Source organism: Leptinotarsa decemlineata, unplaced genomic scaffold (assembly GCF_025532065.1).
Source record: "Leptinotarsa decemlineata unplaced genomic scaffold, Ldec_3_MD MMD2_tig00026354_RagTag_RagTag, whole genome shotgun sequence".
In the NCBI taxonomy this organism is placed as follows: domain Eukaryota; kingdom Metazoa; phylum Arthropoda; class Insecta; order Coleoptera; family Chrysomelidae; genus Leptinotarsa; species Leptinotarsa decemlineata.
Genome location: NW_027412702.1, coordinates 6774738 through 6800817, shown reverse-complemented (window position 1 = coordinate 6800817; position 26080 = coordinate 6774738). Strand labels below are relative to the sequence as shown.

Sequence of the window (26080 nt, the reverse complement as noted above, 5' to 3'; positions counted from 1 at the left end):
TACGGAGCCTTTTAGGAAATCCAAAGGACAAAGTCGGGAATTTGAAAAAGTCTGGAATTTACAAAATTTTGCGATGCAAAATATTATGGACCGACTGAAAGTTCTATTAAAATAAGATGTAAAGAACACTTAGCACACCTAAAAAATGGAAGACCAGAAAAAACAGCAGTGGCTCATCATATTTTGCAACAAAACCATTCCATAGACTTTAGTTCATTAAGATTACTTAGACAAGTTAACAACATGCATCTAAATGCCTACGAGAGTGTAGAAATAAGTAAACATAATAATATTATGAAAAATGATGGTGGACCAATACCTTATAGTATAGCTTATACTATATAGCTTGTTGAAATGATATTTCAATTATTAGATTTACCTGACTATTACATAAGGCCACATTGTAAAATTGATTCAAGAGTAGTAGATAAGGCAACATTTTAAAATTAATTTAAGACAATTAAGGCGTAGGTACCTAACAAAGGTATCTATGACATAAATAAGGACAATATTGTATGTATATTTAGTTTAATCTTATATTTAGTTTATTTAGTTCAGTATTTATTTAGTTTAATCGAAGTGTTAAAATTAATGCTCTGGCGTTGGGATAAAACACCAGTAAATTCATTACTACACCAAAGGTTCCAAACAGTGTATGACAAGTGCTTATATCCTACTTAAACTTCTACTAGGTATCATTCATTTATGAAGGAATGTGATACTAAAATACATTTTGAAAACTGATTATGATGAATTCTTTCATTTACAGTTTTTTTTTTCGTGTATTTTTAGCAGAATTATACAAATTTTCAATTCTCTAAATCTTCTGAACCATTAGTAAATCAGATGAGTTATCTCGAAACGCATTGTACACGTATTCATCATGAATTCTGATTCTAACAGTAATTTATGTTTCCACAATACAATAACAAATTGTAAACTTAGTCGAAGAACAATATTCTCTTTTATTAACTGAAAATATTGCCTTTTGTGGCAAAAACCTGATGGCTCCAAGATTAGTAAGAACATACCGTAGGATTAAGATATTTTTACATATTGGTTTAAAAACACACAACACGTGTTCACTGTACAATAGCTTCTTTACGCATGTCTGATAGTAAACATGTGAATGGAATGTTCATTATTTGACACGCCTGAAGAAATCATGGTCTAGTGAACTTTTTCAAAGTGTGTTTGTTATATAAAAGTGCAATCATACATATCTACGGTTGCTGAGTAGTTTTTCGTTTCAATATAAAAAACGTGTGCGTCTCGGGATGCCCGACAAACTAATCTAATATTAAAATTGTTTAACTTGCGAAAAGCTCAGTATATCAATATGATAATGTTAGGAAAGGTTATTTATTAATAATGTCTTATATTGATTATTTTGTGTATGTACATATATTATAGACACCATAAGCCAATTGTTACTTTTGTAGGATTAAATAATGATACTAATAATGTACAGACACAAAATTAGTATCTACGATAACGTTTGAAGTCAGCAAATCAACGTTTAATTGTTGTTTCTGATAATGATTAGGTTAGGTTAGGTCCAAAGTGAGTATCATTTTTAAGCCACGTTTCACATAATAGAAGAATATTACGTACTTGCTGGTTATATTTTTATAATACTGTCAAAAGTACATATCTAACGAACACTAAACACTGATCGTCTGTCCGACGCTCTCGTCGTCCTCCTCCCTAGGAGGGGCCTGCTTTTCGATGAGGTATTCGTGGGAGAAAGGGAAACCAAACAGACTGGCGCCGTTACGCGTTAGGTAACGAAGCAGTTTACCCTCCCAAAAGAAGTTATCACTTCAAAAAGGATTATGATGATTCCACCTCATGAGGGTCAGAACCTTTTCCAGGGAAACAGTGGGTATAACTCGCTAAAGGCCGTTTTACGCATTTTGTTTTCAGGCTATCACAAGCAAATAGAACATGCTCTGACTTTATTGGATATAATCTGCAATTTAATAGCAGAATTGCACACAGTTCTTCATCATTTGGCATTTGAATATACGTGAAATAAAAAAAGCTTACAATTCAAATCAAATATCAACATTATTCATTAACATATGACAAATACATACCTCTCCTTCAACATTTTATTGTATTGGTAATATACGACATCAGGAACATCTATTGCTGTAATATAAAACGACTCTTTGGATGCAAGTATCTTTCATTTCATTAGCCAAATGTAAAGCAGCTTTAACATATTTGTCTTCTAATGTCTATCAATTGCATACAATTTTGCATTAAATCAAACTGTACGAAAAATTTGTCGAATTAGTCCACCTATTGATTAATAGAGATTTAATTGAAAATTTTTGTTCCAGGCTTCTTCAAATGAGTGGTAGAATTCAGTGAAGCAATAGAAGTAGATAACGAAGTTAATGAAAGATCTGAAAAATAGTACAAAAACAGTGCCATAAGTCTTGTTGACTAGAGTGACCTGAACAATGAATGAAAAATAATATGAAATGGCCCTAAAACTACGAAAAGATATTAAAAAATCAAGCTACTACGTATGGTTCTTGGGAGCGAAGGAATCGAAAGGACTGCGAGGCACAGAATACATTCTTCCCGTTATCAAACATCTAGAAGAACGCGAAAAAGACGTGGAACCATTCAAAGTTACCCTCCAAGTTTCACACAAGGGTCTAAAAATCATCCAAAATATCGTATCGCAAAACCCGAAAAACTCGAAACCGAAAAATGAAACGATAAAACACTTCATCCCTCACAATACCATCACCTGCGTGTACCAACACGAAGACGTCATAGCTTGCATTTTGCTGTTATTCAATCCCGTCACGAAATGTCCCCTGCACGTCCATGCCTATAGGTGCGATAGTTTAGAGACTGCTACACTTCTGAAGAATCAGTTGCAAACTCTGATAGAGAGGCCGGAGAACCAGAAGAAATTCGCGGAGATAGAGGGGCGGTTGAAGCCGCAGGAGTTGAAAAAAGTTGAGAGTAGTATAGGCAGCGATACAGGAACGTCGACTAGGGAGAGCGAGAGTAGTGAAGAAAGGTGAGAATAGTATATAAGTGATTGATGCCTTGAAAAATAGTTCAATTTGTCATAAAAATTCATTTGAAGCGTTCATTGACTATTATTGAATTATTTGAAAACTGTTTTTGTTCATTCACCCAATATTACATGACGAATATCTTCAGAATAATTATAATTGTTACAACTGATCCAGTATAAAAGACTTAATGATAAAGATGGGGTCCTTGAAGGCTAACAGTGGGTATATTTTTTTATATGGTCCCGAAAATACCTATCAACTACTAGATAAACATTGTTTTTGCAATAAATCGATCATATGCCTGAGATATCTGCAGATGAATCAAAATACATAGTTCTAAACAATTAAGGTCGTAATAAGATGATCATAGAAATTATGTATCTATATATGATTGTCTTCTTATGACGTTTGTTATTGGATGTTCGTGTATACATTTTTTTATGATCCAAATATTTGAAAAAATATTGAACTTCATTAATGTGTCTCATATCAAGTCATCGGCAAATGATGACGTATCACTACGTTTGATAGTTGTAAAGTTTCTATGGTTTTAAATTTTTTATACTACAAAAATAGTTGTTATTATCGTCCTGTTATAGAATATAACGTATCATATATTTTCAGATCAATTAATGAAGTGATGACTAATTTTATAAAATTGACCCGAACACTTAAGATGGGGTTACTCTTTTTTGAATCATATAAATAAAGGTAAGTCCTCATTGAGGCTGGCTTGTTGGGATCAGTAGTCATTTAGTTTTCATTAGTTCGTCTTTTCAAATCGAAAAAAAAATTAGATGAAATTAGTTGAACAGGTATGTCTGGTCATCAGTGGTGCCATCAGTACCACACCGTCAGCGGCCATAGAGATGCTTCTAGATCTACCGCCTCTCCACATTTTTCTGGAGAGAGAGGCTAGATGGACTGCAAATAGACTTGTGCACATTGCCAATTGCATAAATCAATTTAATGCAGAGTGCAATAGACTCTTCGTTGACCTGGAAGTCACAGCATTCTGAAAATGACCTCTGACTTTATGCCACCAACTGTCAACTACGAACTGCCTTATAAAGTACTGTTCCCGAGCAGAGAGGACTGCATCCTCCGGGAGAAATATTAAGAGCAGATAGTTGTAGGTTCACATATGGATCAAAAACACCTTCCGGTTCTGGTGCAAGTGTTTTCAGTCGCAGGCCCAGGACAGAGATATCAATCTGCCTAGTAACCTATGCGACTGTATTTCAAGCGGAAATCTGTGCTATTGAATTGTGTGCGGATGGATTGGTAGAATCCAACCTCACACACAAGTCAATAAAAATATTCTCGGACATTCAAGCGGCGTTGGAAGCTCTTGGCTCCCACAGAGCAACGTTTAAATTGGTAGCAAATTGCCAAAAAGGAAGACTGTAGCATTTGAAATGCTACAACACAGAATAATCGATACCTTTTACCTAATACTATTTCAAGAGAGAACACACTGTATAGAAAAATAAAAAAAAAACCGAACAAACCAATATTCAGAGTATTCATTTTCACATCCAGGAAACATCAAAATGTTCGGAGAACCAATAAAGTCCATTTGATGGTATGTTTCTTATTTCGCGATTAAATTAATTTCTGGTGATTTTCCAATATCAGCTATGGCTCATACTGTCAGTATGTACACTCTAAAAACATCAGTTTTAATGAATATGAAAAATAATATAGTAGACATCATTTAACATTTTGAACACCTCTGATTGTCTTATCGTATCCTAAACTTTGTCTCTCCGTGGGTGCTGCCCTCAGTGAATATTTCCGTAGCGTGACGGTATTTCATGTTCCTTTTAAAATTGCCATTCCTAGCCAAGAAACTGAAGAGTTCAAATGAGAAGCATTGTCGAGATCACACAAGGAAAATAAGTTTTTGTGGTGGTATCATGAGTTCATGGATCTATAAAACATCACAGATTACGAGCCTTGTTCAGTGAAAAATCTCAGCAAATATTTTTTTGGACCCTTTCCACTTTGAGGCCACATTCCACCAACGGTAAGATAATAAAAACTGAAGTTCCAAGTGCCCAAATAAGCCCTGTTTCATTTTCAGGCCTCTTTTTCCTTCTCCTCAATTTTATTTATTATATTGATTTCTACCTGAAATCATCATTCGATGTACAAAAGTAGAAGAATAGTACCGACCGGCATTTTGGATCCTTTCAATTTCAACTGTCATCTATGGTAGTTTCTGATCACTCTTTTGTGAAATTCATCAGTAATCATCCTTGGGAAATTGGACGAAGTCTATGTAACCGGCGGCCCTCGAAAGAAATTCCAGATAAGCTATATATATATTTTTTTATTTATTTTTTTATTTGCGCTCCAACGAATATTTCGCAAGAAAAAAATATTCTATACAGTTTCTGTTTTACCGAAATTCAGATTAGGAAATATCAGGATTTTATTACTATTTCCAAGGTGTAAGGCAAAGGTATACGTATACGATTGCATATTGCTACAGGAAGAAATATCCTGAAATATATATTTTTTTGAGATTGAACATAATGTATGATACCTATATGTATTTCTACAATGTTTTTCATAATAAATGTTTAGTGTGTATTCAGAAATCTGTTGCATATCTTTTTATATATATTTTTTTCCACGACATCATTGATCCTTATAGTTATATTTATCAGTTACATAATTATACATATATATATATTCTCTTTTGATAACTAAACTGATTGGCGCCCAAAGAGGTTAATTTTGTATTTTTTCGTCCAACTCACGACCCATAGCTCCCTCGTAAAAACTGAGTAACCGTTTGCAACTGTGTAGCCTTGTTTTATTTTATTCTCTTTGATTTTTTAAACAACCAAGGATATAAGACTTAATAGATTGTCTCTGGTCAGGATTCCTGATCATGCTGGCCTGGAAGGCAATGAGGCTGCCGATCCCGTTGTGAAGGAGTCGACACCCTCATACGCTTTGTAGATTGGGTTCTTTCCCAATCTACAAAGCATAGGTCAGGCTGGGTACTTCTGGGACCACATGGTAATATATCCGTATATACGGGTAATATACCCGTTTGCTCCGACCAAACTTTGAGAGACTCTCACTCATTCTGTGGGTTTGAAATTATCATCTCTGTAGGCCATTCCATCTTACATCTCCACTTACTTTGATATAAGATTTGAAGCAACTGACATTTCAGTTGTAGTAGAAACATATTGTTTCTACCTGCGAGCCCTATAGTCTCCAGAAAACACCGCAAACTCATGGTTCATTGTGTTCCCCCATATCTTTTTCATGGCATCCATTCCATCAAATTTGTTTCCTGTGCTAGTTTGGAGAAGTCCCCTGCTGGACTCTTGGGGACATAATTTGGGTTGTACATAAATTGTTTGTCTTGTATGATCCAGTTCCGTGTAGTCGCATTGAATTTGATGAGCTGTTTCAGTTCCTTTGTTGCATTGCTTGCAGCTAAGGTCTCCGTTGCAGTGTCCCCTCTTGTTCAGGTGTCCTCTTAACGGACATAGTCTAGTGAGTAGCCTGTAGTTGTTTTGAGCCGGTTCTTGCTTTTTTGTATTTGTTGTAGCTGTTTTTCTGTTCTCTCCTCGCAAGTACATATATTCAAAGCAGTCAAAAAATAAATGTAAACTGCAGACACGTGTTTCTAGCTCAGCTGTCATCAGTACAGTACAGCTCTAGCTGCCATCAGTACAGCTGCCACGAGGCAGCTTCAGCTACCTGTGTGACACCCGGGTACATTATTCGACGAATTAGCGAGTGGATTTGATTTAATCAATAGCAATTTATTTTTCACAAACGATATTTAAAAGGTACACGTATTTTCAAAAATTTCATTCAGTTCATTTTTCCGCCTTCTAGTTTGAGGAAAATTTGTTTTCAATGATTCAATACTAAGAGTCTATATGAATACTACTTTTCTTCCTCTTTGAAGATGATCACTTGGTGATCGAAACACGTGTCGAGGTGTTAAAAATAACGATTTGGTGTTGGGAAAAAACTCCAGTAATATTCATTACTCCACGAAAGGTTCCAAACAGTGCATCATAAGTACTAAGAGTCTATTTAGAATAATACTCCATCGTATACAGCTGTTCAAAATGACAGCATAGTTCTGCACATTCTGAAGTTCGCTTTCTAGACCAGTAATTGCCGCAATGAATTTGATTCTTTTCATCTGACCGTTTTCACGTTAAGTTTTTCTTATATTTGTTTTAAGGCGATCTATTGTCAAGGGGTGATGTGGAAATAAGTGGCAATTACCATTTGAAATACTGGTCGTGTGGGATAACCGCTTATTTTCTTCTTTGTAATCCTCGAAGCGATAGAAATACTCTTTGATGGTAGTTTATTTTCCGGTTGCTACATTTCAGAATTATAGAAGAATGTGTATCATGAAATGCTTTTGTTGAATGGAAAAAATCGATTGCTGAATTTTCAGAGGAGCATTCAGATAATCATTTCTAACTTGTTTTTTGTAACAGTTTTGAAATTTCAAATATATCTGTAAGATATTATTGAAAAATAGTGAACTTACAGTTCGATACATTCAGATTTGGAATGAACTGTAGATGATGATGACAATGGTACTTCCATTCAACGTTTAATGACTGACGGACTGCGAGTAATGATGCTCCCTAGGTAGCTCGGGGAGTTATTTACATTGCCTACCCCGAATACGAGGCCAAAGACCAAAGTAGTCAATGCCGTTGACCCAGTCACCTGTTGAAAAGAACATAATAATAGAAAATACAATGTTCACTAACAAAGAAAACGTGAAAATAGACATCAATATATCATAAACATATAGAAACATATCCACACAATGCATGAAATTGAATATATATTGAAAACAGAATTGTTTGACATCCACACTGATGCATATTAATTATAAATTAAATGAATAAATTAAACTCTTCGAGGGCGTATCAATTTTTTTCAATTAGAACTTTTTTCAGTTTGTTTAAAAAAATATGCATATTTGACGCATTCCTTTCCGATTTCTCTAATTTACTGAAAATTTTCGGCCCAATATGAAGATGACTTTTCTGATACAGTGTAGTTCAATGAGCATTGGATATCGATGAGTTTCTACAGTGGGTCAAATTTGGAAAATAAACCGTTAGACATGCGTCATCAATCAAGAATACCTCTGTATATATTGTAACGAATTAAAGAATTAACTGTCTTAAACAAATTCATTTTTAACAATATTTCACTATCACAACTAATTTATATTTAACACTTAGCAACTAACGCTTAATTTATCTTCACTGTTCGAATTCTTTATTTAAACGCACGATGCGCTTCCTGAATACAGACTCCCTCTCTGACCCGACCTTTTATATCGGTAACGATCGTTCTAGATACCTCTAGTGGTTTCGGTACTCATCTACACTTTTAGTGGCGGTTCGCGGTGAGTCATGTGTTTGCTGGCTGAGATATCTGTCAGGGCCGGCTTCAGATTCGTTACAATATTGTTTACCCACACACTGAAATATTTAAAATACGACCCAACTCAGGTTTCAAAAAATGTTTTGTTTTTGAATTGTGGTTCAACTAGTTTCTTTGTAGTGGACGCCGCAGTGAACACGAATCTCGTTTTACAGTTGATGTCAAAGCTTAGTAGCATTGCAATGGACCGTCTTGATGAGCCTCATTTATCTTTTATATTCGGGGATTAAATTTTCTGACGTTACCATAAATGGTGTATTCGTTTGAGATGTTCTCCTTAAAAAACGTATTCAAAAAACACTTTATTGTGAGATTTTCACTAAAAGATTTTACAAAAACGCAACAAGTGTTTCGCCATACAATGTCTTCTTCGGGCGTATCTTGACTAAGACACGCTCAATAAAGTGTTTTTTGAATACGTTAGTTATGGATTTTCATCAAGTATCGGCCAATTCCATCCAGTTTCATCCAGTCTTATAGTGCAAGGTGCAGTCGATTTCGCAGTTGACTCTGTAACAAACCGCCTTTCGCGAGCGATAATGGGCAACGAAGTGTTGCTCATTCTCACACTTGACTACACCACACTGATAAACGATAACTAACCAGAAACACGTGTCTATGGTTTGCTTTTTGATATGACCGTTAAAATTTCAATTCCAATTGAATGTCATTCAATACTTTTCCCACACACCAGAACTACAACGATTTTCACGGCACGCTTTTCATCAGTCATTCTACGTTGTAGAGTCAAATTCTACTTGTACCGAGTTTTTTATTAGGCGATTCCTATCTTCAAATTGAAATGAAACAAAGTGTGTGTTTGAGGTATCATCCCATAGTCATCTTCATTTTCATCAGGTGGGAAATTTTTTTCCCTTACCCTTTCAACTGAGATTCGTCAGGAGGACGAATGGTTCATAACGTAAGGTGTTTTGGTGGCGACATAAAGGTTCAATGACCTCTATGCCACTCTGGCCTTGTGTACCCCTTCCTGACTGGGGTATTTGAAGAACAAACTGTTCATTTTAACAGACGTCGTGGGCTTTCATTCAACCGAGCGACGGGGCCTTCTGAATCGAGTGGGGTCGCCTATAGTGTAATCTACAGCTTCCCTAACTAATGGGTTATCATGAGTTTCCGCTGACTCGAAAACTCTCTGATTCCTCGACTGAATGGACTGTCGTATAGTTAACAGCTTCAAATCTCTAAGGATGGCTTCATTCCGCACGAACCATGGAGCATTCACCAGCATCCTGAGAAGTTTGTTTTGCAACCTTTCCAAAATGGAGAGGTTTGACGGGGCGGTTTGTCCCCAAGCACCTGAAGCATACATGATGACAGGCTTGAACATCGTGTTGTATAGTAAAATCTTATTTTTAAGATTGAGTTTTGAATTTCTATTGACCAGAGGATAGAGTTTAGCTATCCTCATCTGCACTTTGCTCTTAATATAATCAATGTGATTTGCCCAGGTGAATCGGCGGTCTACCCAAAGACCTAGGTACTTAACTCGCGTTTGCCATTCGATCTCCCTGTCTGAAATCGTGACCCTTGTGTCTGGAGAAACTTTACGTCTCCCGAAGTCTATCGCCTGAGTTTTTTCTGGATTCACTCGAATCTTCCAGTCAAGGTACCAGCGTTCGAGGTCGTCCAATGCGCGTTGCATGTAGATGACCGCTAACGCCCGACCCATGGAAGAAGCGAGGAGAGCCGTATCATCGGCGTAAAGCGAAACCTTCACGTGATCGAACCTCGGAAGGTCGCTCACGTAAAGGCTGTACAGCAGTGGAGACAGCATAGCTCCCTGAGGCACTCCAGCTTCGATTTCTCCCTGACGGGAGACAGGGTTCCTTCAACTCGGACCTGAAATGTTCTGCCTTTCAGAAAGGACCTAATCCACCGGACCAGACCCCGAGGCAGATCGAAATCGAGCATTTTGTGTAGCAGGCCTACGTGCCAGACTCGGTCGAAGGCTTTCGAAATATCCAAGAGGACGAGATGGACTGTCTTCCTGTTGTTCAGCTCTGAGATGGAATTTTCGACCAGTCTCAGGGCCTGCAGCTCGGTGGAGTGTGCCCTCCTGAAGTCGAATTGTTCGTCAGGCAGAATATTTCGGTCTTCAACTTCTTCTGTTAGCCTTTGCAGCACAACACGTTTAGCCAACTTAGCCGTTGAGCAAAGCAGACTAATCGGACGATGATTCTGGAGAAACAGCGGGTTCTGGCCCTGTTTCGGAATCATGACAACTACGGCATGCTTCCATCTTCGAGGGAAGTATCTGAGAGTGATTGAGCTATTGATAATGTCCAGCAGGTATCTGATGAAGTTCTCCGGGAGCTGCTTCAACAACCTGTTGTTGATTGAATCAATTCCCGAAGCCTTCTTGGGTTTGGAGGCCCTAATGTTCCCCCTCAGTTCTTCCTCCGAAGCTGGACGGATCACGTCGTCATCATTTTCCCTAAGGATGCGCCAAACCCGGTGTTCCAGCCGGATATCACGGTCAATATCATCATCCGGATTAACGTTAAGTTGAAACTGTCTCTTCATTGTGTCTGCAAAGGCCAATGCCTTCTCGGCGGGAGAGTAGCAGATGTCGCGCTGTTCGTGAAGAGGGAAGGGAGCGGTTTTCCTCTTCTCGAGCCTGCGGATGACTCGCCAGAGCTCGTCATCCCCAGGTTCGAGCGATTCCAAACACTCACTCCACCTCTCATTTCTATAGTCAGTGATGGCCTGTTTAACCTGGTTGGCCATCCTGCTAGCCGCAGCCTTGTCTTCAGGGTAGAGAGTCCGCTGATAAACTCGTCTGAGTCGATTTTTCTCCCGGATAAGGTTCTTTACCCTGGGAGGAAACTCATTGTAGCTCCGCAGAGAACACTCTGTCCTGGTTGTGGCTGCGCGGAAAGCGAACAATTCGAAATCTGCCACTTGAGGTATCATTGAAATTTTTTATTCGTTTGAAAGAACTATTAATGTCATTATGTGTGAAATATAACATCGTTCATATGTTTGCCACGACTTCTCTGGGTGGACGCATCTGAAAAGTCCAATTTTCCATGACTTTGACAAATAAATCAGATTGAATTTGCCGATGGCATAAGTTATGTTGGCTTTGACCACTGTGGTTTGTAGCTTATTCGCATACATTTGCGACTTAACAAAACCCCACAAAAAATCGCACGATCTCAGCAGCCAGTTCACATCCCCTCCACATGAGATGACCATGCCATCAAATCGCTCGTGCAGAATATTCAATGTGGCATGAGCTGTGGCATGATCATCCATTTCAGGCCAAAATTAGTTGGTAATTATTGACCTATAGTGCTCGTCGTTGACAGTGACGACCTGGCCAACATCGTTCTCAAAGAAATATAGACCGATGACGCTTCCAGCCCAAAATCCACAGCAAACAGTGACTTTTTAGGATGCATTGAACGCTCTTGGATCTCATGTGGATTGGTATCGTTCCAAATTCGACAGTTTTGTTTGTTCACGTACTTTCTCATCCAGAAATGGGTCTCATCGCTGAAGATGACTTTTCGATGAAAATCAGGGTCAGTTGCCAACTGCTCCAGAGCCTATTAAGCGAACATATTTCATAGTCTATGGTCGTTCAGCTCCAGTTCTTGAATCAGTTGAATTTTGTACGGGTGCAGGCCCAAGTCACGACGCAAAATTCGCTAAGTTGTGGTCTGCGAAAGGCCGAGTTCTTATGAGCGATGCGAAATCGACTGCTTCGAATTCTCCTGCACACTCTCACAGACACAGCAGCAATATTTTCGTCGGATTTTGCGTTTAGTCGACGTACGGGTGTTGGTCGATCGTTTACGGAACCAGTTGACTAAAATGTATCCACCACATTGCGAATACTTCTCTCGGTAGGACGATTATGACGACCATAAAATGGGCGAGGCACGCGGTACGTTGCCCAAACAGAACACCCATTTTGATACAACAATTTCATTGTTTGTACGTGTTGTTGAACGCTATGTCCGTCCATGTTGATTTGGCAAAACAGACTGATTAAATGACAAGTCATTTACACAGATTCAGCTCCAATAAGGTGGCCGTTATCAATTGTGAATGTTCGGAAGTCGCTGTTGGAATACCCTATATTATGAAGCCTGGATGTGAAAGGGTATTATCGTAACGAAATGATTTCGACTGTTGTAATTAAGCAATCAGAATTTCAATTGAAAAATTGATGAATGACTCTTTTTCATGACATATACATTCGATACTAGTTCCTTAGGGAATTCCTACTTCTTTCGAATTTTAATGTTACATTCTGACATTCTATTTTCCCCACTCTATACACTTTTAATTTTATCTACAAACCGGTATGTTTCTTGGTTCATTTGAATGTACTGACCATAGTATTTATTCAAAATTTTTTCTTCGCAACAGATTCACCGTTGAAAACACCCGGGTGACAACGCTCTATGACTCTGTAGCAGCGGAACTTCGAGAAAAACTCGGTAAGAAAAACTCACCCATTCTCCTTCCACCTCGAGACTACGACACGGTCCACAGGACGAAGGGAAATCTGACGGGGATCGAATTGAGGAGATGCCTGAATGCCAATATCGTTGGACAAAATGTGAAGGGCAGGCGGATAGAAAGTAGCGGAGGTAGCTCTGGAATTGGCTCAGATCATCCACCGAGTCCCGATTCTCCAGACGCTCCTGATTCCAGATTCAATACTCTTGACAATCAGAGTACTAGTGGTGAGTGGAAATTTATAACAATAAATTTTTTTCAGGTGTAACCCTTACAGTTTCGGTTGCAGTTGAGAAAAATGAATGAAACTTTTTTCGAAAGATGAAGCTCAAAAATCTATTGCTTTTCTGAACTTTAAAAGTTATACCCAGAAATAAAAGTCCATCGGTATAATGTCAGGAGAATGGGGAGATTGACTCACTGGTCCTCTTGTAACAATGAAACTGTCATTAAATTAGTCAATCAAAAAATTATTAACGTTTCGAGTATAATCTTGTTGAAAAAACATTGTTTGGCTATCAGCAGAGTTGGGATTATTGAAAAACTCTTCCAAAAGGGTTCTAAAAAACTCCAGAAAAAACAACCTTCCTAAAAAGATTGTCAAATTATTTTTGACACAGTGAAACTGCACCAAAAACTTATGTTGAAACGTACTCGTGGATTACAAAGGATATTTTGCATAAGGTTCTCATTATTCCAATAATGATGATTTTTCATGTTGTACATACTCGGTTGCTGAAATTCGTCCTAAGGAATCAGGATTAGCGTTTTTACCATTCACAAACCATCGACAAAATGTCATTCGTCTTCCTTGGTAACCAGGTAAAAGGTACTGAGTAGGTCTTTGTTTATAAGGTACGAACATATGTCACATCACTCTCCTCAGCATCTTCTTCAAAGTATACTACTATTCAAGAGGAAGAACTTCCTCTTTAGAAAAGAGTTGGCAATCGTAGAAATACTAAGGGTTCATAAAAAATACATTTTTTGAAAAAAAAAAACAAAAACGCGATACTCACTTATTTTTCTGTTAGCACCACGTTAATCAGCAAAAGAACACTACTGAAATTCTAATTGAACCCAATGCGTTTCTTAAAGATTGAAGGAGTTAGCATTAGTGCCGATTTGGGTTTGATCACACTGTATACAGGGCGACTCTTCGGAAAATGCATTGGTAGTATGTGAATAACGTTGAGTAGGTATAATTTTTCAAAATTTCCTCATACTCCGAACACTTCCTATTGTAATGGAAGTAGGCCTGAATTTTGTTATTTCAAATAGAATATAATACATTTTATTACAGATAAAATTCTAAATGTATTTCATATCACAAATTTTTCAGTTATCTTGCACAGTTTACAAAAATTCATTGTGTTTCTTCATAATTGGTTCTGTTGGAAATGACGTTGTTGAAAAAATAACAAAGATACTTCCGTTCAAATCTAAAGTTGAATGAATAAAAATTTTATATTTAATACAATGGAATGGTCGGTCGATAGCCAAGCGGTTCGGCATGGGTGCTTTGTTCACTCACTCGAATTGACTGCCGTGTTGGTCGGTGGTTCAAGCCCTAGTCTGAACGATCGATCTTCACTTGCTATCGTCCAACCCGTGTTAGGAATCACACGTTAAAAGGTAAGACCTCGTTAATCCTTAGCTCGCACAAGTTTCGACTTCTGAGGGTTGTCGTTCGTAGGGGTGCGACAGCTGGTTAACGGAAAAACAGATTTTTAAACAGAACAGAATGGAATAAAATATCTGTAGGTATTTATACCTTAAAGTAAAAAACCTGCATTTGGAATTTTGTGAAAAAATTCGTCAGAAACACCTATTATTTCTGAACATTCCAATAAAATTGAAAATGGAATACAATTTTTATAAGAAGATAGAGAAGTAGAAAGTCAAAAAACTTCTCATCGGAAAAAGTGTCCCATCTGAGGTTCAAAATAGAAGAAATAAAATTTATTCATCACCTTTGCTAACGTAATTCCTTTCACATTCGCAGCAGGAATAACCTTAACAAAATTATAAATCATTATGGGCAGAATTTTCACAGAAAAACATGAAAGAACTTTGAATAATTTCAGATTAAGTTCACTGAAGTTGCCTTTTATGAAATTTTCAGGTATTATGGAAACAATCTGGATTCTTTCTTAAATGAAAGCGATAGTTATGGGTACATTTTAAGTGAGAAATTGCTTAGGATATTTTGAAATATGAGATTACTTTGATGATTGAAATATGCTGTTTCTTTAGTTTTCTCGATTTTTAATAAAAATAACTACAGTTTTTTCATTCCTTATTCTCATGTGATAAAATATCTACGGCTGACTCAAATTCACACATTTCCAGTTGTGATTACTTGATCATTATTTTTTTTTTCAGTCATCAATTATATGCGTACTTTGATTACACCTTCACCTTGTATTATGATTCAATAAGACGAAGTTCATTTCGTAATTATACATGATGTCTGTGGTGTAATTACTGACTTGTTTGTTTACAATTCGTCACTTAAATATGTATGTGTATTACTAGGTTTCCGTTTCATTATAATGTTATTGTAGAAATGATAAAATTTAAATGTCATTTTTCATCTCTCCTGATAGACATTTTCTTAGAATTATTGAAAGAAATATCATTCTTAACAAAATTTAAAAAAAATAGTTCAATATTGAACCAATTTTCATCAAGCTGAATTGATGAAATTGATTTTTTCTGCCATTTTTCACAAATATGTTAATTTTTAAACAAAAGTTGACTATATCGATATCTATATAAAACATTTTTTTAAGTATAAAAAGGTACATACTATTAACTAATAATATCACTACTATTCTTATACTTTGATTCATTTTGAGATCCCCAGTTATTTATTGAATAAAAATCATTGTTTCCTTGAAAATCTGTGGAATTATTTAAACTTGGCAACATTCGTGCTTAAGATTACTGTGATTTCGGTTATTGAAAAACAAATCGAATAATTGATATCATAAAAATAAAACAATACGACAGAAGTAATCATCACCATGATGAAATTTGTATGCTTGTGAAATTGGTTAAATATGAGATGACTGATTTTTTTCCAGTTCTTTATAATATCGCCAGATTTCGAACCTCATAACACTCTTGACAGACCCCGAATAAGAGGGAAGCAAGTATTCGAAATTACTTTTAATTTTAGGATTTGGCATTACACTCATAACAGAAAAATTTCAAGACGACTAATAGTTATTAATCTAAAGAAATGAACTTTAAATGTTGAAGCCCGTCTCGGATGTACCTACACAGTAGGTTGAATGGACTGACACCTCTCGGAAAACAACTACTCCACTGGCTAATACCACGAAAGGCGTTGGATTATATCCGACAGGCGTCAGTGCAGGAATCTTCACAGAAAATTTCTTGCATATGCAATTGGCAATAAAACTAAAAGAGTCGACCTTCAATTTTGGAACGGGCACACTTGCAGACCGGTTTCGGGCTCCTTAGCCACTCGTCAGGGCAAGATAGTGACCATCATCGACCTAAAGTCAATGATATTCCATAATTGAAAATCGAAATTATTTCAGAGTATTTCATTCCTCGTCTCAAGTTGGAGCGAACATAAAAAATGTCACTCCGTCTAGTGGCCAAGGTACTAACCAACTGCATATCCGAAATTTGCCCGATTTCTCTGAATAAGGAAGAAAAACTTTTTTATTAGTCAGTGGGCTATGTTTGAAGACAGGCAGTAAACAAATCTGAAGAAATGAACTTTAAATGTTCAAGTTATTATACAATCTACAAGTATTGCAAAATTTCTGAATGAACTACTCCCTCTAAATGATAAAAAAATGCTACAGTGAAATTTCTGAATAATGAAAACATGGAATCTTCTACAGGGCTATTCAAATTCGAGTCTATGTGTGGACAAACGGTAAGAGATAGAGAGTCGACTGAATTGTGGCATTGTTGCCTTTTTCAGGTACTGTTAAATGGTACCGAAACATCGACTGTATTTCTTTTAATTCCGGAGAATTTGAATACGGACCGTTGCTTGTAGTAATTCAATGTCGTGAAATTAAAGTTTTTTTTCTGTATCTTCGAAAGTTTCAGTTATTTAATGATGATCAATAAGTAATTATTCTATTACGGATCTGGTAATCACTCGAATGGGAGCAATTTTTATCCTCTTTTTTTACCACACCACAATGTGCTGATATCGCACCACTCGAATATTAACAGTGAGGTTTCCCACGTCTGACAACTTAAAATAACTTAAGTGTTATGTCCAGCCTCGCGGTTCTCACGTTGTTCAACCGCTAGTCAGTTAAAGAAAAATGAGCTGGTATCAACCTAAAACTGAAAATGCATTTACTTCTCCTAATTCAAAGCTTACATGAAGTTCCTGAGAAAAGTTGAATATTCCAGAAACCAGTAAAAGTTCCGACTTGTTCTAGTTTAGAAGAAACTGGAGAATCAAACTCAGGTGTTAGCTTGTACTGGTATCTTTTTGTTTTTAACGAGGCTAATCACTCTTTTTGGTGATCGATCTTTGAGGTCAGTTGTCAAAAGTAGGATTGTCAAACTCTGAAAACTGGATTCAGTCCGAGGCGGAGCAGCTCTGGAAGCGTACATGTGCACCATCTTATGGAATATCCTCTATGGCAGTCAAAATGGCATACTGAAGAGATTCCAGTTGAAGTTTTGATATTGAGGATGTCGGATGTTTAAGGTGCAAGATTTTCATCTGAATGGCCTCAGCAACTTTTGTATATGAGAGAATTTGTGTGTCACCTATACCTACCCCTGGTTTGGGTGAATCATTATTTGACCGTAAGGGTTTGCTGACCTGTCCTGATGCACATCCTGCTTTTGCTACTCAACTATTTGATGCGAGGCAGATATCGTGTATTTGGGGAGGCGATAAGTTACTTCCAGGCTGCATTTCTCAGCCTCCTGGAGTACGTTAACAGTATCAATATTTGAGGAACTGAAAAGGAGAACAGTTGGAATCATTGAGTCGACGTCCATCTCCTCTCTAGTCTTAGGGTCGGATGCATGGTCTGTAGAGGGTTTCATGATTAGTAGGAAAAGGCAGTCCATCACGGCAGAACCCGATTTGACCACGACAAGGCTTTATACCATGAGAGAGTGAGAGTTATTTCGAAGGTTCCGTTAGTGGCAATGAGTGGGCTTGAAGTCATACATCTTTGAGGCATGGATAAACACACTGACAAACATTCCAGGATGTTCCCAATATTTTTTCAATTTCTAGAAGGCTGAAATTCTAGCCCTTCTATCATCAAAAGCTCACCTTTCAGGGAAGAACGAGAACCGACATATAACTTTCTTGATTATTCTATAATAATACAGGATATTCTGGAATGTTATGGAACGTTCCAGATTATTACTGAATATTCCACAACATACCGAAATGTTTCGGAATGTTCTGAAATATAGTTGAATGCTTTCGAATACTCTCGAACGTTCTGGACTTTTCTAGGAACTTTTCTGGCCGAAACTTCCGGCCCTTATTTTTTGAAAAACACGTACTTCAGGAAGATATGCTAATCTACCTCTTGGGCAATCTGATGTAACACTATAACAAAAAACATATAGGCAAACATGTTCTACTTCCAATGCAAAGTCGGGTCACTAGTCTCATATCAATTCAACGTCACCATACAAAGTCGTTTTCATAATGGGTACGTTGATTATGACGAAAGATGAAAATCAATAAAGGATTTCATAGTTGTATTCGAATGTCATTACTTAATTACCGTTAGGATAAGAGAAAAGTGGCCTTGATGGCTCGATGGAATAATTGATTGCACGTTTTCTGCATATTCCAGTCATGTGCCAATAAATTTCATGTGAACATTCATGTTAAAGAGAAATGAAAGGAATCTGTCGCTCAAATTGCATATCCATATCTAGTGAGCAAAAAGCGGTACTTCTGTTTTCTCAATAATGATATATGCAACTGTGAATATATTGACTATGAATTCGATTAGCACGAGGTTACTTGCATGAAAAAAACTCATTTTGTGGTTACAAATGCTGTGAAGGTATGTATAGTCCCTAATATGGATGTATATAAATGTAGGTTAGGGATTATAAAATCTCAAAAATTTTTATGAGTGATCGACTTAATTTTTTGATGTTTTATTTAGTATTACATTCCAATTGGAGCTTCAAATCTCACAAAAGTAACATTTTCAGAAGTGAAGATGGATGATAATGCACATTTTCAAAAACTCCTGGGGTGTTGAAAGTTCTATTGCATTTATCAATAATACTCGTAATTCAAGAGGCAAAAATCTGCCTTCATCTTCGGAATCCAGAAAAATCTATTGGTACTCGAGTTAGTAGAAGGTGTTCAATATTAATCTGTTGCAATTTTGCCACTATCCATATCTTTCTCCAAGACCAGTAACCAAGTACGATTCTTGTCTAAGGAGCTGTTCGAAATACACTTTTCTCCAGTATAAGAATAAATGCTGATTCTCTGAGTTTACTTCTTTCAGAGTGGAGTTTATTGGCAATCATTCTTGTCTTGTTCCATTCAATTCGATGTTCACCATCTGATTTCAAAATGAGTTCTGACAATTTAGATCCTGTTAATTGTCTATTTTTGATGTTGAATCGCTGTTTAATCTCACTTACTTTCAATGGTCTTGAAGTTTCACCAATTTAACTGTTACTACAAGAACAATGCAGTAACTTATCATGGTGAACTGAAAAGTTTGCCTTTTCTACACCTGTATGAAGTTTTCCATTGAAATCGTTGAATGTTTTCAGATTGTGAATGGGGGACATACTCGATGAAATCTATATTTCATTTGACATACGTCAAAAGAATGGAATACCCTGGTGTCATATGCGATAGTTTATATGAAAAGATATTCAGGATGTTTTCTATCGCCTTGACGACGGCAACCAGATACGGTATTCCCGATGCCATTATCTTCTCTTTATATATTCACGATATTCATTATTTTGTACACCCAGAAAACAGTGAGAAACACTGACTCCACCACAAAAAATATCTTTCATAGAATATTCATGTAGTTCAATTCCGAATGTATTTTTTCTCTCTTTCTCTCTCTCATGATATTGGGAAATAGGCAGGAATCGAACCTGCACTCAGGCTTGTATTTCTTCTCGAGTGTTTCTTACTATGCAACTGGTTACCAACCGTCCCAATTCTGGTATTTTCCATATACCAAAATATTTTCAACTACGCAACCAAAAAATTAATAGGTTCTCATTGCTGTTGTTCTTTGTCCACAGACAGTTGAAAAGTCACGGCGGTATTTTCTCTAATTTCGTAAGTCATGCTATTTCTTCCTCGCCCGTAACTCAACGTCGTGAAATGTCAAAGCCGTTAGGTGAAAAATAAAAAGGTCATTATGAGGTACGAACATATTTTACCATCTTTTGATGTTTACAGTTGAACTAGTTTTCCGACAGACCGAGCCTCTTCGTTTGACTCGACGGCAGCGTATGGGAATGAGTTTAAAAAATGACCAATGCAAATGTGGATCAATTCGAATAAGGTGGGGCAGGTGATTTTCTCTGTGAACATAATTAGTGGCTATACTAATTATTTTCAGTAATATCGTGCAGTTTGAAAATTACTGATTCGAATAAATGGCGTAGTTTATACGGAATATATCTGGATTTTATTAAATGATGTCATGATATACAGAAAAAACTGAAAAATGCGTTTATGTGAATGCGTATTATCATTTTCTGAATGTTGAATGTTATTGATTGAATATGTTACCCATTTTTTCAGGACATATACAATATAAGAAGAAGTATGTACGAACGGCAAGGCATAATTCTCAGAGAAAGAAATTTTGAGAAGTATCCAACAAACATTCAAGTTTGTTTGTAGGGGACACGTACTGACCTTCAAATTGATGCGAAACATTCAACTCTCTATGCGGATAATTCATCCGCCAATTTTGAAGTGATAACTCCTTATGGGAGGGTAAACCGCTTTGTTATCTAACGCGTAACGACGCCAGTTTGCTTGGCTTGCCTTTCTCTCACGCTTACGTCAGCGGAAGGTAGGCTCCTCCTTTCTCGTCGGACAAACGATCAGTATTTAGTGTGCGTTTGAGATGTACAATTGATAGAATTATAAAAATCAAACCGGCAATTACGTAATATTTTTGTGTGAAAAAACCTGGTCTAAAATAATGATACTAATTTTGTATATATATATATATATATATATATATATATATATATATATATATATATATATATATATATATATATATATGCGAAGGTTTCCAGCTCAAAACTTGCCCCCTCACGAACAAATTTGACGTATTTTTGCATTTTTGTGAATTTTTCCTAGCAGTTTTGCCTTGCGTGTTGTTCTTGATTGCTTTGTATATTAATTGACTATCCATATCAAGTCACTATAATCTTCACTTTCTCCCTTTCATGAGAAGAGTGACGATTTCAATAACGGGAAACCAGATTCGTTCCTTATTTGAAAACCTAATAAAAGTTCTATTCATATTTAGAGATAAGTTGTTATGTTTTACAGGTTATCTGTCTTGAATTTTCAGAAAAAAAGTAGCTCCTATAATTACTTTCAAACATTTAAATCGAGAGCTTCTCAGTAGGTCAATCGTTTCATTTAAAGGAACAGTTTTATTGGTACCACACAAAGTTTGGTTCAGACAACGGATACACTTTTTTCACGTCTTGATTTCTTTGGGAAACTGGTGGTTTTGGGGTCTGGTGTAACGAAATACATACAATACTTTCTTGAGATGAAATTATCGTAAGACCTATGAGTGGACTCATGTTTCTTTCAAAACTATGAAATGAAATTGGTTGATAAACTGCCCTTCATAAGAACAAATCTTTGTTCTACAGTGACGATAAACAGATTTAATGTTTATACAGTTCCTAGGTGTGAACTTGAAATCGTGACCAATCAACCATATTCTAAGAAATTCTCAACACGATCACATTGTGCCACACATACTTGAAATATAAATGATGTGCTAGATTCCGACTATTGAAACAATATTGAACCAAAACCTGAATACGGGTAACGATGATGATGAATGAAAATGTGATTATAAATAGAAAAGCTTATCGTGTATACACTATACTAATAATTTGTAAGAGGTTATTGATCATGTTAATAAGAATTAATTCGTTGCAGACATTTTATTATTATATAACTTTACAATAGAATGAATTTATTAGTTCAATCATTGTGCATATTAATGAGAAATCCTGAAACGAGTCACTTTCAGACATTGAAATAATATCACACAGTGTATACATTTCATTTCAATACCCTTAGTGTGAAGGATATAAATTAAAAAATTTTAAATGAAAATTAGGGTTTATTTGGAAGTGTTCTTCATTGTATCATCAAACATTTCACTGTTCTCAATTCCAGTACAGAAAATGAATTTTATAATTGGTTAAAATAATGAAAAACACCATAGGCAGCACTGTTCAAATCTTGCAAATGGGAAGTAGGCAAAAACCACATCTTGATCCAGCAAACTCACGTGTTCCAGAGAATATGATAGAAATGGTTTCAGCAAGAAATGAATCTGAATACAACTCCAAATTTCAAATTATGGTTGAAAAACTGAAAAATAAAGTTTATCTCTCTCTCAAAAATCCCAAAACAATGGAAAAAGAAATGAATTGAATTAACTACTATCCGTACCACAATACAATATACGATGAATCCTAGATGTTATATCTTCTCTGGTACTTTACAACTTCCATAATTGCACATATACAGACTAACTTTGAGTCATTTCAACTCTGAAGGCGGAAAGAGATTCAATTCTTCGAAACGTCAAGATGATATGCCTATAAAACTCTCAGAACCCATTTTGAAACCTCAAGGAAGCTCGAAGGAAGCTCGAAGAGTCAGTGTTTATTCGTATACTTCCTTCCTTGGGAGCTTCTTAGAAATGGATCGCACCTGACTATCCGTCTTGATGAAAGATATGGATAGTATCGAAATTGCAACAGTCTAATATCACAGAACACCTTGTACTACATCGAATGTTTCAGAAGTCAAACAACAAACAAAACTGAAATATTTCACATTTCAAAACTCCTTTTGGCATCTGTCAAGCAAGTTTAGAAATAAAGAGAATTTGCGAAAAATATTACTAATATACTTAGGTTTATCCGATTCTGAAGATGGAGATAGATTTTAGCCTCCGAAACGGTAATGATAATGGGGAATGTTCCTCCTGACGAAAATTAAGTAGTTTCCATAAAAGAGCTCTAAAACAACGCATTTTAAACTCATCATTTCGACCTTTTTCTTTAAAAAATTATTTAAATACTTAAAAAAGAGGAATGAAATAATGCATTCAATATTTAAAGGGATTCGTTCCTATTTCACCGTTTGGCAACATCGGTTATAGCTAATAAAGGACAATGAATCTGTTACCTGCATCAGACAAACAAAGATGACATATTTCAGAGGCGTGCTGTTCTGTTTACTTATGATCCGAGTTCCGAGACATTCTGTGACATATTACATTTTGTGAACCTAACCTATCTTCCTCTATATAAATAAATAACAAAACAACTGTTGTTTATGTGGATTGTGGAGGTGGTATTGAACTTTAATTTATATTTTGCCTTAATTGTTGATTTATTAAGATAATTTTCTTTTTTTGAAATAGAATATCTAGGTACGTATAAGTTATTTGATATAGGCGCTGTTGCCAATATGTGAATTAGAAACAAATCCCTTTGAAAATTAAAACCCAACATTTGAAACATCAATTTGAATAATTTTTGAAGTGAGTTTGAAAAACTCATGAATTAAACTCAACTTTATTTTGTTCAAATTTCCATTTGCTGTAATAACCCAAATTGAGGAACATTCCCCATTGTATAATTATTAGCTCTCTTTTTTAAGTGACATTATTGAACACGACAGTGAACAGAGCATTTCTTTCTTATTTTGAATTTATTCAATAATTTATCTGAGTGAACTGAAAGTTAAGCTGTATAAAGTTTTCAATCATATTTTTTTCAGATTGTGGAAGCTGAAATGTCCCAGAAAAGATTAATATCTCCTTTACAAATAAATATAGTTTGAAAACTAAAAAACACGCTTTTGAAAAACATCGAACTAAATAAATAAAAATATTTTTTCAAATAAGCTTTAAACAATAACGAACAAAAAATACTAGAACACTAGTATTATTGTGAAAAAAGCGACGGACGCTTGATATACAAAATACAATAATACTAGTATTTTTTGTTCGTTATTATTTTAAGCTTATTTAAAAAAATATTTTCAACTTTTTAGTTCGATGTTCTTTAAAAGCGTATTTTTCAGTTTCTTAAACTATATTTATTTTTCATTTTTTAGTTTCGTATGCTATAAAAGCGTGTTTTTTAGTCTTTTCAAACTATATTCATTTTATCTGAACTTTGGGATCAATCAGCCGTATATTGTTCAGAAAAATGACCATTGATATTTTCCGATTCCGGAGAGGGAGCCTGAAAGTCAGCTACCACGCCCAAGGCAGCAGGCGTGCGTGTTAATAAAAAATATTTTTTTTAAATGAAGAAATACGTGTAAAGTGAGTTCGAATTATATCAAGGAGGTTACGTACAGTACCAACTGCGCGCAAATAGATCAAGCAATAATGTCGATAATTCTGTCAAATACAGATGCCAAGCTTGATAGTTACAAACAAACTGACAAACAAACAAACATACATATATACAGGTGAAGCTAATACAAGCGTGTTAAAAATGACTTTGTTGAATGATGTTTATGAGATCTAGTCCAATTCCTAAACACAAAAGAAGGCAAGTTCACTATTATGTTCTTGATTCTTCATTATTCATTAGCACTTTTTCCAAATTGAATGTATATAAATCGCTAGTTGATAGGTAATACCTTGTTAGTCCTTAACTTTTGCAGTTTGATTGTACGTATGAGAGCGACAGCTGGTTAACAAGAAATAAAAGATTGAACAGTTTATTATTAAAGCGGTAAAATCAATGAAGGGCTAGGCCATCAAAACAGAGTTTAATAGCGATGAAATGCTTCATCCCAACAGCGATAAAACTTATAACCATGGAATTAACATCTAGGTAGCATTATTCTTGATAATACGTGACTCTCGGGGCTTAGTTATACATCATTCCCACAATTTCCTTTACTACCACTGCCCTAATCAAACTAAACCAATGAATTCAATTATGATTGTGACTAAATATTAGAACTTGGTATAAAAGCTTCTCCAGAAATTCTCAGGTTTAGTTTGATATTATGATTATGATAGTCTTTAAACCCTAACTCGTCTGAGTCAACCCAAATTATTATGTGAATTGGGTAAATCTCACCAATACAATAAACAGATACAAGAGACCGAAATGAAAAACGAATTTCCACACTTCACCAACTCACATAGCCGCACGAAAAGTAAACATTCTTCTTCAATTCAAACTCCACTTCGAATACCAACAATTTATATATGATACTAGTACTATGTTGCTGTATCGCTGTTGTTCCAACGTTTTGACAGAATCAGAATCAACGAACTTAGGCGTGCGCAGCGTTATAGAACAGTGCTTTCAAAAAATTGTTCTACAGCGCCATCTAGTGGCAAGTTACAGAAAAATTAATAGCCTAAAAACCTTCTCTATGAAAAATTTCTTATACATGTCAAGTTTCATCACGATCTGTTGAGCGATGTAGAAGTTTATCACTCACCAACCAACAAACATCCATTTTCATATATTAGATTCAGAAATCTCAATATCTTGATCAAAACTTATTGGTATAATAAGACATTTGGAATTCGAATCGAAATATTATTCTGAATTGAAGCAACATTGAAATCGAATAGAATACGCATCAGTTAATGCATCTAGCCGCGGGTGACTCGGGTGCCGGCTCTGCGGTGTCATATCAAGGCCCTATAGATTTTAACAATGAAATCATATTGTTGAAACTTACGAGTTCAGTCATTGACGTTCTCTATTCATACAGGGAATGATATTTACGAATACTACTCGACCCTGAAATTTTATTTTCATTTTTT

At 35.9% G+C, this 26080-nt stretch overlaps 1 protein-coding gene across 1 annotated transcript in view; it reads left to right on the top strand.

Annotated features, from left to right (window-relative positions):
* The window catches only part of LOC111504914 (uncharacterized), a 148084-nt gene that overhangs the window by 65947 nt on the left and 56057 nt on the right, over nucleotides 1-26080 (top strand). The window contains 2 exon segments of the mRNA XM_023159636.2: nucleotides 2349-3046; nucleotides 12915-13234. Coding sequence (XP_023015404.2) covers nucleotides 2493-3046; nucleotides 12915-13234 — 874 coding nt within the window. The 5' untranslated portion in view covers nucleotides 2349-2492.